General features: G+C 36.4%; 1 protein-coding gene across 3 annotated transcripts; it reads right to left on the bottom strand.

Moving 5' to 3' along the window:
• Nucleotides 1-1,689: 1,689 nt before the first annotated feature.
• Nucleotides 1,690-12,387, bottom strand: LOC147407032 (mitotic checkpoint protein BUB3.2-like). 3 transcript variants are annotated; one of them, XM_086435420.1, is made up of 10 exons: nucleotides 12,043-12,383; nucleotides 11,808-11,938; nucleotides 9,390-9,472; nucleotides 6,001-6,267; nucleotides 5,258-5,333; nucleotides 4,850-4,930; nucleotides 4,344-4,422; nucleotides 4,160-4,260; nucleotides 2,372-2,466; nucleotides 1,690-1,943 (listed from the first exon to the last, which is right to left on the bottom strand). In XM_086435420.1, exons 1-9 carry the CDS (start codon nucleotides 12,166-12,168, stop codon nucleotides 2,385-2,387), a joined length of 1,026 nt encoding a protein of 341 aa, XP_086291546.1. In that variant the 5' UTR covers nucleotides 12,169-12,383; the 3' UTR covers nucleotides 1,690-1,943; nucleotides 2,372-2,384. The 3 variants fall into 3 exon arrangements, with proteins under 3 accessions (XP_086291546.1, XP_086291544.1, XP_086291545.1); XM_086435418.1 differs by lacking the exon at nucleotides 2,372-2,466 and having other exon boundaries at nucleotides 12,043-12,387; XM_086435419.1 differs by lacking the exon at nucleotides 1,690-1,943 and having other exon boundaries at nucleotides 2,042-2,466; nucleotides 12,043-12,382.
• Between the last annotated feature and the right edge of the window lie 1,867 nt (nucleotides 12,388-14,254).

Here is a 14,254-nt window from a genome sequence, read left to right as displayed (position 1 = left end):
GTGAATATAGCTGAAGAAGATAGGATAATTTTGTCTTTAAATAAGTATATTTTAATGGGCTCATTAGGCCCTTAACATAATGGTGTTGAACCATGGACAAGTTGCATCAAGGGGTATGCCATCCATCTGAAACATAAGTATCTACATACGTCATCTCAAGATAAGTAGGATTAATATTGTTGAGAAGTGTACTACATGGGCTTGTCATGTGGGTTGGATAAGACACCATCAGCTATAATGGATCGGTTAATTGCCAAAAGAAAGACTAATACAAACCCCCCCAAACATCCGTTAAATAGATCATATCAATCATTATCTCAAAATTCACACAACTATATTTTAACTAAATTCATATAATAAAAATCTGAAATCCCAACAAAGAAAAAAACTTCTAACTTCCAATAGTCGGTGAAATGAAAAGGACTTGTTAACCTCCAAGGTTGGTGAGATGGCCAAGACTACGCCGCATCTCGAGGCCTCTGTCTTGAGTTCAAATCCCCCCTTGGGGCCACCCTCAAGGATTTATCTCAGAAATTAACTGGTGCATTTTGTTTTGTTTTGTGTTTGTGTAAGTGTGTGGGGGAGGGGGTGCAGTGCCCTAAGGACTAGTCATGTGTTATAAGATGCCTGAATACCTCAATTTCAAAAGGAAAAGAAAAAAAAAAAGCCTTGTTAAGATAAATTAAGAATTATATAGAAAAATTAGGAATTAACATAATTGAGTCATTCAATTTTTTATTAAAGAAAGATAATTATGCAATACATGTGTAACATAGATCTCAAGGGATATGGGTGTCCTATAAATCCCCTTGCGTAGATTATAAAACTAGAATACATTCTAGAAAGTTGTGTTGGATCCAATGTTACCTGATTCGTCCTTTGCTTAGTTCAAATTTGGGTTTGTGGTTTGCCACTTTGGAATGAACACAATTTGCAAAAATAGTTTCATAGGGGTGTTTAGGTCATTTATTTTAGTCTCGTATAAGATGACCAAGGTCAAGGGGGGCATGTCTTCAATTTGAAAACATAAGAGTGTCTCTCATATTACTTAAAACTCGAAAAGGATAAAAAAGGACCTCTAATATTGACCAAAACGTGAACAATATCTCAATATAATGATTTAGTGTATATTAAATATCAACTATTAATACTTTATTTAAAATAATATTTCCATTACAAAGATTATAGTCTATCTAAAAAGTCTTATTTCAATAACAATGTCTAAAATTTTATATGATTGAACCATTGGTTTCGTAAAAATTGCTTGTTCATTCAAATAATTCAACTCTATTTGAACCAAGCCAGCTTTCTTGACCCAGTTGAACAAAAGCTCAGTCGGTCTCGGGATGATGTTTTGTGTGTACTGTGTAGGTTTATCAAGAAGTGGACCGAGCATTCATGGACTGTCGGCCCAAAATAGTGTCACAAGGCAATTTTGATATTTTGGGGGTATCAATGTCATCCATGTTTGGTAATACAGGGACCTCTGAGGTCCTCCTCAACCCAAGGCCAATCTGTATTAGGTATTAAGTATTATTTAGCAGTAAGGTGTAAAATAGGATGACAGGGTGAGTTCATCATCATTGAAGTCTTATTCCAAAGATTTGGGGTTGACTAACCAAATCTTGTTCATTTGATTCTGTCCAAAACCATGTATTGCGGTGAATCTGGCATCAGATGATTGCATAATTACTATAAATGAACTTGTATTTTTAATTTAGAAATAAATTACAAATTAATTAAAATTTGTACGTAAATTCTAGGAAATCTCCAACACTAGGTTGGTTTTCACATCTATTTTGTCATCTTTGTTCTTTGTTTCGGGTGATTTGCAGCCATTACGAATCTAGGATTGTAACATTTGACACAGAACAACAATCCTTAGACGAGCCCACCACGATTCTATTTGTTGGAGGTAAAAATACTGGGAATAAGATCTAACACTGCATGGGTTGCCCAAGTGACAAATGAACCAAGTTAAACCTTCTAATAGCCAAAAGTACCTTTCATGCAGTCTAAATGCAGCACATACTTTACTAAATGAAGAAGCATGAAAACATGGAACAATGATTATTATTAGGCTTAACTGTAGACCAATATATGGTAGTTCAAAATTATTAGACACAAAGGATAGATCATACATGAGATAAAGCAACTTGTTTGTTACAACTAAGTGTTTTAGGCATTTCAGCTATGCGTCAGGACCTAGTTGGCATGTCAAACGGATGTTTAAACTGACTTGGGCATTAGAATTGGTACCCACAGTGGGCTTCATTATCACGTAATGAGAGAGAGCACCACCAATTTTCACGATTGTATCAATGAAGAAAATGTTCACAAAGAAAAAAATGATCAAAACTAGCATTTTTACCCATAGATTTGAGTTACGGAGTAGGGTAAACTTTTGGCTTTGGCTTAACCTCGACTTCATTTACGTTGCGCACAAAGACGGCGTCTGGGTCATGACTGCAAAATAGACAAACAATGAATTAAGGAACGTGTGTGGTGTGCCAAAAAAAAAAAAAAGATGTGAAGAAGTAGTAGTAGTAGAAGAAGAAGTAGTGATACATTTGGGGTGCAGTAGTGATACGTTCCCTTCTTCCTATTTAGGTTTACCTTTAGAGGCTCCGTATTGTAGTAGATACATTTGAGAGGGAGTTATCGAGAAAATGGAAAAGAAGTTGAGTACTTAGAAGGCAAAATATCTTTCCAAAAGGGGTAAGGTTACGTTGATTAAAAGTACCTTAACGAGTATGCCGATTTACTTCTTATCCTTGTTCTCTTTGCCTAAGTCGGTGGAAGTTAAGATTGAAAGTCTCATGAAGAATTTTCTGTGGAATGATAATAATGGTAGTAGAAAGTATCATTTGGTGAATTGGAAGATGGTTTGCACTCATAAGAAGAATGGAGGCTTGGGGATTAGAGGGCTAAGACTAACAAATAAAGCTCTTTTGGGCAAGTGGCTTTGGAGATTCGGGGAAGAAAGAGACAACTTGTGGAGGGGAGTGGTTCAGGCTAAATATAGAGAGAAGGGTTATGGTTGGTATAGTGATGAGGCTAGAGGAACTTACGGGTGTTGTGTGTGGAAAGGCATTCTGAAGGGAGTTGATAAGTTTGATAGGGAGATTAGATTCAAAGTTGGGTTGGGGGATAAAATTAGATTTTGGGAAGACTGTTGGTGTGGAACTTCATCTCTGTCTACTCAATTCCCATCATTGTACGCTTACTCTTTAAAAAAAAATAACTCGGTCAGGCAGTGTCTGATTCGGAACAGGAACACAGATTCTTGGGATCTGGGATTTAGGAGGAATTTTAATGATTGGGAATTGATAGAGGTTTCATCTTTCCTAGATCTCCTTAATTCGATCCAACTCAGAGAGAATGAGCAGGACAGAAGGGAATGGATCAAGGCTAAGGATAAGAAGTTCTCTGTCAAGTTTTTCTATTATTGTCTGCTTCCATTGTGTGAGGTTTCTTTCTCTCCTTCTGTCATTTGGTCCACTCTTGTTCCTTCTAAGGTGTTTTTCTTTGTTTGGCTTGCCTCTTTGGGTAGAATCTTCACCTTGGATCATTTGATATGCCGAGGGTGGATTACCCCAAATTTTAGCTTTCTTTGTTCGAGGGACGAGGAGTCTGCCAATCATATCCTTATTCATTGTCCTTTCTCCCGTGTTATTTGGATGTTCTTCTTTTCTCGCTTTCAGGTGGATTGGGTTCTTCCTTTATCTTTTTTTTGCACTTTTAGAGGGTTTGAGTTTCAATATCTTCTCTTTGAGAAAGAGACATCTCTGGGCTATCCTTCCTTCCACCATTGCTTGGGGTTTCTGGTGAGAGCGCAACAACAAGGTAGTAAGGAGAGATCGACTCACACAGTGATTTTAGAGATTCTGGGATTTCTTTTCCTTTGGTCAAAATTGAGTAGAGATTTTGAGGGAGTGTGCTTCCAAGATTTTGTTTTTAATTGGGAAGCTATTTGTGATTAGTTCCATCCCACAACAGGCGGATTTTTCCTTTCTTTGTTATCTCCTTGTTGTTTTCCTTGTCTTGTATTTGGGGGCTAACTCAGCCTCCTCTTCTCGCTTTCTTCATTAATATAATTTATATTTATCAAAAAAAAAAAGTAGTAGAAGAAGAAGTAATAGAAGAGATCAGATCATACAGTTTATCTCCCTCCTCATATGTGTAACTTGATGCCACAGCCAACAGGCGGCCATCTCTGCTAAAGGATAACGCTGCAATACTTGTTGGGTATTTTGAGTACTGGAAAAGAACAACAATTCGTAAATCTTCGGTAATTCCCAGAAAAAATATGAATACGCCACAATTGCTTCTGCAAATCTTACCTGATATAGCCTCTTCTTGTTGTTCCCATCCCACACATTTACGTAGCCATCACAACCACCAGTTGCGAATGTACCATAGCTGTGGTAATGGAATTTGCAAGCATATGAAAAAGTATGTGAATATAGAGCTAAGAAATGATTGTAACTAAAGAGGAAATATATACATGGGGCTAGCACTCCCATCATGTGTTACAGATTCTCCTCTCTATGAACCAAGGAAATGTCTTGATTGATCTGAATTATCAAATGGATGAGCCCTTGATCGTAGAGAAAAATCACGTTGACCTGAATGATCTTTAAAAAAAATCACTTCAATGGTTGACACCATCAGGTCAGTGCAGTTTGGGACTATATGACTATCCTAGGCATACTCCAATCGGGAAGTCCAGATCACGCATAATGATTATTTCATAGAGAGGTGAGAACCCATTTTTAATGATTGTTACCACCAGTGATATATTTCCTCCTTCGTGAGAAAAAAAAAAAGGGACTGCAAAGAAACTTACATAGGGTGGAATGCCATAGTGTTGACAGGATACACGATGTCCTTTCCAGCCTCTGATTTTCTATGGCACTTGAAAGCATATCTGCACAAAGTCTAATCTCATAAAAAGGAGGGAAAAAGATAAGACATGCAATGGGCAACAGCACAGAGGCACGTATTCCTCTCACGTGATGGTGCTCCATGCATTTTGAAGGACACTAGACGATTATAGTAACCACACCGAAGTACATTAGTAAAGAATGAAGGTGAGTGATCAGGTGCAGTGATCTTGCATTATGCAAAGAATACTAGAATACACGGGAATTGCATGCTTGACCAACATCAAAAGACAGACAGCATCTATGTCATTACATGTTTTTGGATGGTGGGGGATCCTGCACCAGACAATTATGCCAAAATGAATACTTACTTCTTGGCTTGACCAGTCTCAGAAAGATCAAAGAATTCCATTGCAACCCGTCCTTCCACAGAACTAAGAGCAAAACCTGCAAAAGCAACCCACATTAGAAAAGCATTGACCCTTGATGAATCAACCAAAATAAACAAAGACACTATTTTTGTTATTTTTTCAATGGGTAAGCTAGACTTGAAACCAAGACCTCAAAGTTGCTCTGCAATTTGTCAAACCAACGGAGCTATGGGTCTAAACCCAACAAAGCCACCCTGGTTACTTCAACTGTATTTTTCACCTGCCTAGCGTTGATAACATTTATAACTTTTAATTTGGAAAGTGCCCCCTTTAACATGGGATGCTCTTTTACAGTCCTTTTTTTTCTTAGTTTTTGCCCTCCATTAAAGCACTAGCTTGCCTTTAAGGGAGGATTAATCTTTTCATGTACTTCTAGCAAATTTAACATCTATTTCACTAAAAATAAAGGATGTGCAAGGAACAAATCATACGAAATTGGAAACCGCTGTTATGCTAGAGAAGTTAGACTCAATATAATGATTTGAAGCTCAAAACATAAAACAAATGGAAACTGAGAAATAAATTGTCTTGCGAAATAGCAAATAATCCAATTACAGAAAAAGAACTGTACTGCGATATAAATAATCCGATTCCCAACCCAAAAACCTCCTTGGACACAAAAAGTAGCAGGATGAATGAGAGTTTGCAGCATATAAAACTTCTACTTATATGCAGAAAGATACCTGTTCCGTTGGGGTAACAACGCACACATCTAGTTTGATACTTCAATGAAGACAACCTACGTTGCTCTGGTTTAGACATATTCCTCAGATCATAGACATTTACATGTCTTCCTGCAGTTGCTACCACTAATCGATTGCCAACAAGTGAAAGTGAATACACACGCTCGGGTTGTGTGTATGTTCCAATAAGAGCATGTTCCTTCCCGCTTGCGCCTCTAGGATCCCAACACTTCAGTGTTTTGTCCCAACTACCAGAGATCACTTGGCCTAAGATCATAACCAAAAAAAAAAAGAGAGATAAAATTACAAGCTGGAGAAAAACATAAATGATGCTCATATTCAATATTCCATAAAGACTACTAACATCACTCAATGTGGCATAGAATTGTACTACACAAAAATAGTGAAAAACAATAAGCACGATGACAATAAGTTATTTCAAAGGTCACAAATACAACACAAGCTTTAAGCTCAAGCAACCACTCAATATCCGTCAAAATCATACCAACAAGACAACAACTGGATTAGTTCACGTCATGGCCAGTGGCAATACAGTTGAGCACAGTTTATGCATAAATGTAATTATCAACAATTGTTGTCCAATGTAGTAATATGCCACCCATAATTGTTTTTCAAATATGGCAAGACATGAGATGGCCAGGGGTTACCTAATTCATTGCACATTTAGCGAGCTGCAAACTGGTTCAAATTGAACCAATTCACGGTACAGTTCGCACTAGGTTCGTGAAATGTAGCGAACCGAGCGAACTGTGTTAATCTAACTTATTTATACATAACCCACCATGTTTTGAAAGTATTTGTATCTCACCAAGTTTTCAAACTGATTGCATGCCTCCTTTGACCTTGGTCTTTATTAATAGACTAATGAAAAATCACCAAATGCCCCCATCTTCAACCTGTAATTAAAAAAATCTTAACTGTTTCTTCTCAAAACCAACCATCTTGAATCTCTTTTTGACCCTACTCTTCACTTCAAGCTTCAAATGCTCTCATCTCTATCTACCCCTGCGAACCGGGTTCGTTCTAGAGTGACAAAACTGAGAACCCAAATTTAAACCGAGCAAACCCACAAACCAGGTATGGCATGGCATACTTGTCTAACGATCTGAAATCTGACTGTGTGGTGTTTTCTACATCAAACACCTCTACAAATACCCCATTCCCACTCTTCCCATTCCTACCACTCTCTAAGCAATTCAAAGGCCCACATTTGTTCTCTAGGACTCCCTAAATCACACACATACACTCAAAGGCTCAATATTTAATTCTTCTACAACTTTTCTACTTGTACAAATTTTTATTTTTATTCACAATTTGTTCTCTTAGTTCTTATACTTCTACTTCTTATCTTCTTCTACTTCAAGACAAGATGCAAGCCAAGCAAGTATCCAAGAAGCAACTAAAACTAGATTCAAGAATAAAGATTCTAGTATTCCACAGGAAGCAAATTATGCAAATGTAATAAATTACAATCAAATACAAGACAAGCATTTGTACCTTTACTAGTTTCTTACCTTATTGCATACTTTTTACATATGAAAATGTAATAAATTACAAATTTACAATCACAATTGAAAGTAAAATTTTTTTTACAAGAATACATTTCTATGATTATTGTAATAATTGCATTTTTTTTCTTTTTTTTCTTTTTTTCTTTTTTCCTTATTGTTTTCATTTTATTTAAATCACTTTTATGTTATGTCATGCATATGTGATGTGCGAATCGCATATGCCTGGTCACACACCATGGCATATGCTTAACAACATTGTTATCAACTTATAAATATTTGATTTGAGAATTTGGGTTCTTAAATTTCACCATTCGGGTTGTCACATATAATATTCTTCATTATTTAACTCGAAAAACTGGAAGTGTTTTCACTTAGGGCTTAAAATGGGACGGATTTTATCAGAAATCCGAGTTATCCGAATCTAAATTTAACAGGTCTATATCTGCAAAGATCCAAATGATATATTACTTTGCAAATTGTATTTTTATATTTTTCAAACTATCTTTCATCAATTAACAACAGTTGGGTGTAGTGGTCGAGGCCTCTCTTCAAAATGAACAGGTCTTGAGTTCAAGTCACCATTTTGCCACATTTTTTCAATTTTATTTGAAATACCCTTGAACGGTTTGACATGATCCGACCCGAATCAATAAATTCGATCGAGTCAGATTCGGATATGGATTTAATGTAAGTAAAATGGTTTGGATATGGTTTTAGCAAGTAGGATCTGAGTCGGATTCGGATCCAAATAAAAAAAAATGGATATGGATATGGATATGGACACACTCATATCCGGCCCGAACCCGACCCGTTTAAGCCCTATTTTCACTTTAACTATACTCACCAATTCCTTTAGAAACATTTTGCAAAGTTCTAGATTTTTAAAATACTACTATTGAGGACTCAAAATGCTTGCTTCATTTGATTGAGTACTGAATAGGACACCTATCCAGTAAGACTCAACACCCATTGAGTCCAAAATAAGTTCAAAATATTAAAACTTCTAAAAGTGACATTCTTACTTTGTATATTAATATGCATATAGATATCCAAAAAATTGTTTCTAATATGCATATAGTGCTTAAAACGGATCGGGTTCGGTCCGGATATGTGTCTACCCATATCCATACACAAATTTTTAATTCGGGCCAAATCTGGATCCAACTAGCTCAAACCATATCCAGATCCAATCCAATCAAATTAATTGATTCGGGTCAGTTGGACCGATAATTTCAAACCATTACAAAGTAATATAATAAAAAATGTGGCTTAAATGTGATTTGAACTCAAGGCCTCTCTCTTTTTGAAAAGCAGCTTTGACCACTACACCTAATACTCATTTGTTGATGAATGACATACTAAAAAATATAAAAATATTACATACAACGTACAAAATAATATATCATTCGGATATAGGGATGGGTCCATATCCGTCTTGGGTCAAGGGACATCAACCCATATCGAACCCATATTTTAATTCGGATATGCTTGAAGAAACCAAATCCGCTAAAAATCAGATTCGAATCACTCGGATTTCGGATAAAATCCGACCCATTTTAAGCCTTATATGCATATGCAATACTATATTTTCCTAGTTAACATCATTTTCCATTATTTGGAAGTTATAGTTTCCTAGGGACAAGCCACAGGCAAAAACATCTTAGTAATTTCATGAGCAAATCCACAATCATAATTGTTCCGGTAGGAATTCACAAACGAATGAGAGTCAAGCAAGAAAAGAGGCGAGTTCAAACAGTTGAAATCTACAAAACAATAAACAGGAACATAGTCAATTACAAAATGTAAAAGATAATACTCTATCTTCAACTGAAAATCTTTGATTTTTGTACAAAATACCTGATGCATAAGAGTACTCAACACAACGCACAGGTGCATCATGCTTTCCCAAAATATCCTCCTTGCCAGAGCTAAAGGTATATCTAAAATAACAAGAGCAACATAAGATGTTAAGCTTGATGACGATCTTCTAAACATGGTAACCACAATATATGCTTGAACATTATGAAAAGACACAATTATCAGATTTTAATGAAGGGGAGAACTTTGTGAAAATAATAATGGAGAACATTAGTGTAAAATCGCTAGGGTAGTGGAAAGCAAATTGATTAGCCATCGCCAACAGATAAATTAATGTCTTCTTTTTCATAAAGATATCCCAAGGTTTTATCTTATTTCTTTATTTCATGCTATTTTGCAATATTTGCATATAAATCCCAAGAGTTATCAGATCCCCTTCAAATCTTACTTACTGTGATGAACTACTAAATTCAGTTATTTTATGAGGGAAATGTTTAAAATACTCATCTTTCTCTCCCAGAAACTTACAATGTTTCCCTTTTAATTCGAAATGTTATTTTTATTCTGTTATTTATGGAAAGTTCATTTGCACATTTTCCGAAATTGTCCATGGCCCAAAAATTATTTTTAAGAAAAATGCTTATGTTGATATATGTGTATACATAAGCCACGAGGATGTTTTCAATTTTTTTACCACTTATAATTCAAAGGGTGTTACCCATAAAAAAAAATAGATATAAGACGAAGCATTGGCTCCATAATGTTGACTGACGAACAAAGACCCATGTATATATATATATAGGGTCCCGTTCGGCACCCAACATGTTTGTCCTACATAGGTTAGAAGTTTTGGAATAGGCTAATTTTTGGTGAGGATGATCTCTATGGTGAGGAGATCGTCCTCACCAAAAATCAGCCCATTCCAAGACTTCTAACCCCATCACAAATGGTTTACAAAAAATGGACGGTCCACGATTTTTCAACTTGTAAACATGGGGTTAGAAGTTTTGTTTTGGTGAGGATGATCTTCTAACCGTAGAGATCATCCTCACCAAAAATCAGCCCATTCCAAAACTTCTAACCCATGTAGGACAAAACGAAATGTTCAGCACCCAATCATTTACCCAACAATTTGCCCAACATGTTTTCTCTTTGGTGAGGATGATCTCTATGGGAGATCCATGTAGGACAAAACATGTTGGGCAAAATGTTGGGTGCTGAACATTTCCCATATATATATGTGTGTGTGTGTGTGTGTGTGTGTGTGTGTGTGTGGAAATGTCTCAGGGGTTATTCTATTATACCGTAGGTATAATTAAGTTGTGCATTGTATGCAATAGGAGTGTTCTAGAATAAGATCCTAAACTTTTCACTGAGGAAATTTTTGTAAGTGAAAAGTTTAGGAGGGTTTCTAGAGAATTCCACTATTATTGGATCATTTCAAGATGGTTTAATCGAGGCCATCGATTTATACCCCCCCCCCCACCCCCGCCCTCCTCCCCCCCAATGCTTGTATAATAAGGAAAAGGTCCTCCTTTGTAACCATCGCTAGGATCAGTTAAAGTTGAAAGCAATACAAGTCTCCTTTCTAAATCACTTGTGTGTTATCTTGTTTAGAAGAGTACCTTGGCAGTTTGAGGTGAACCCAGCAACAAATTGTGGAAGGTTGACGAGCTACATCAGTAGGGCTATCAATGGACCCGGAACTTATCAAACAAGCATTGAGATCCAAACCCAATCCAATAACAATCAGATTGGGTCTGGATCAGACCAAATCCAAGTTGATATATAAAATTTAAATAAACTTCATACATTTGAACAAAATATACAATATAACTAACATAATTTCTCACATTTTATCGGTTTGGATCCCTATCGAATCAGGACATGGTTAACCCAGGACCAATCTAACAAGATATTAGATCAAATCCTTATTACAATCCAAATCCCTAATCCAGACCCGAGGCAATAGGATCAGAACGGATCGGATTTTGGCCTGATCGAAATTCATTTACAGCCCTTGACATCAGTGGACTAGCTCAAATGTTGGCTTCCACATTCGGAGAGGCTAGTCCACTATAGGATATTGAGGAGTTGAGGGTCCAATTTAATATAGCTACGCATAGATCTATAATATTAAGGGTTTTTTTTTTTGTTTTTTGACAAGTATATTGTTTTGCCAGTAAACCACAAACAAATTTGTCAATCATTCTTCCTTAATGTTCAACCAATGCTAATTCTTATAGTAGAGATCAAATCCCAAACAATTCAATGGAAAAGTGTCATAAGAAGATAAAAATGGAAGAAAAATAAGAGTCTTAAATTGATAAAAAAAACAAAAAATTTATAAAATAAATAAATTTAGCTTACGAATGATACATCTTTTGGTACTCAAGACTTGGAGTACAGAGAAAACAACGTTTGTAATTAACAAGTGGGGCGCTAGGTTCTTTTTACCTCCTCACAGTATGATCAGCGCTGGCACTGAAACCCGAAGAATCGTCGTGAAAGCAGCAATCCAAGACTGCACCTCCATGCATGAACTCACCTCTCAATACATTTTCATTGGCATCATACAATCTAACAGTCTGATCGATCCAAAAAACAAAACAAAATAACAAATTAATTTAAACAATCTGATAAGAAATCAGAGATAGAAATCGAAAAAATAATAATAATTGAATTAAGGCACCTTGTCCCATGATGAAACGAGGAGGTGATCACTGTGATTTGAGAATCTGAGGTTTGAGATGCCATCCAAGGGAGGATTTAAGAGCTCCCTCCCAGTCCCAGATACAGGAGGAATAATCATTGACATGGTTTCTAGTTTGAGCTGAAATTAAAATTAGGGTTTTTTGGCTTTTTTAGTTATAGTGAAACTGTCAAATAGGGTGGAACATTGAAGAGAGAGTGCAGAGAGTAGATGAGAATCGATTTGAAAATAACGGCGGGCAGTGCTAGAGAGTTGAAATTTAAAACATACGCGTGGGACTTGGGATGGGCCGTGGGTTGACCTAGCCTTGTACACAATGGTTCGGGCTTGGGCAAGGTAACTAAAGGTTGGTTGTGAAATGTGACTGGATATAAAGTTACCCATATACCGGAAAACAATCAGTCAATTTTTTGGATCCCTCATCGTGGATCTGATCATTTTTTGGTTTAGTTCGGTATTAGGTAGTCATATTGTAACGCCCGCACCCCAGACCAAGTAACAATATTATTTGTTTTGATTGGATTTTCCCTCACAACTTTAAAACGCGTTGTTACAAGGCAAAGGAATTGGATTACATTCCGAACATTTCCTAATCAATGTGAGACTTACTTCACCCGATGTATTAGAAAATGATCAGACAATTTTGATTTTGGATTCATCATCATAGATTCGATCTTTTTTTTTTTATTGCAATGCCCCCACCTTAACTAAATAACAGTATTGTCTATTTTGATTGGGTTTTCCCCCACGACCTTAAAATACATTGTTACAAAACGAGGGAGTTGGATTACCTATAACCAAAAATTCCGAACATTTCTTAATCAATGTGGGACTAACTTCACCTATCCCCCCTGCTATTCCACCCTACAACCACAAGCTCAACCTATAATCTGGAGCTTTGTGAAGTAATAAATGACTATAGTTTGATTAATTTCACCATATTAGATATTCAAGTGGGTCATTGCCCCCCCCCCCCCCCCCCCCCACCCCCCTTGTTATTCCACCTAACAACCACGAGCTCAACCTATAATCTAAAGCTTTGTGAAGTAATAAACGACTATAGTCTAGTTAATTTCACCACATTAGATATTCAGGTGGGTCACTACCCCCTCCCCCCCCCCCCCCTTTCCTTATCATAGAGATCATTTTCACAAAAAAACAGTTTAATCCAAAACTTTTTAAGCCATGTAAGACAAATTTTATCCCCTACTTTTGTTTCCTTGACTTTAGGTGTCGAGTATATATATATATATATATATATATATATTGTTTCGTAGAATTAGTTGTTCATTCTCTCTCATTTCTTTTAGAGGAATTGAGTCATTCATTTCGGTTTAACTTCGTTACTGTACCTCGGTCTTACTCTGACAGTATAGACCTCTGTTTATCCCGATAAGAGCTCTTGTTCAAAGACTCATCGATTCCGATGAGATTCGCTTTCCGGGAGTCGAAAAAAGGAAGACCCCACAAGGAAGGCAGCAACGCCAACATGAGAATCTTCAAGGATCCTCTCCCTGATCATGCATCTGGTTCCAAGGGGATCCCTATCAACGCACTCACCAACGAGTGAATCCAATGCTTTCTCCTTCGAACCCAGTGGAAGGTAAGTGAGTGGAGGCTCAAAGAAAGCAAATGACCTGGCTGAACCAATATGAGGTGGTGAGGAAGAAGCTGCGAACTAATCTAATTCGAATGGCTAGCCACCAAACCAAGCAAGATCCTTACCTCCCCTGTAGCAACTCTTCGGTGAATCTGTCGTACTCTATTGCTTCATTTCTTTTCTATAGGTATGTGTTCTTCTATATATATATATATATATACATTCAGGTTCAAAATACAACAGAGATAATCAAAGGTTTTTGTAAAATATAGTCTAAAAATTTCGGAATGAACTGGTTTTTTTGTGAGGATGGTCTTTATGATAAGGAGATTATCATCACCGAAAATCAGCTCATTTTGAAACTTCGAACCTCATTAAAAGTGATTTATAAAATAGATTTTGACTATATATAATTATTGGGATTTGGGGATTGTGACACTTTTCAAATGTAATAAATATAAGTATATTTCCAATGTTAACTCTTTTTTATGAAAAAAATACATTTTATTTTTTATGGATTTCGGGTCAAAACCCAAATTGGAACCATATTAAATAAAACCCAATTTCATGAGTTTCGGGTTCAACTCCAAC

The sequence above is a fragment of the Akebia trifoliata genome, chromosome 3, assembly GCF_017979445.1.
Source record: "Akebia trifoliata isolate Shusen 1 chromosome 3, ASM1797944v1, whole genome shotgun sequence".
NCBI classification, from domain to species: domain Eukaryota; kingdom Viridiplantae; phylum Streptophyta; class Magnoliopsida; order Ranunculales; family Lardizabalaceae; genus Akebia; species Akebia trifoliata.
This window is presented reverse-complemented; position numbering and strand designations above follow the sequence as displayed.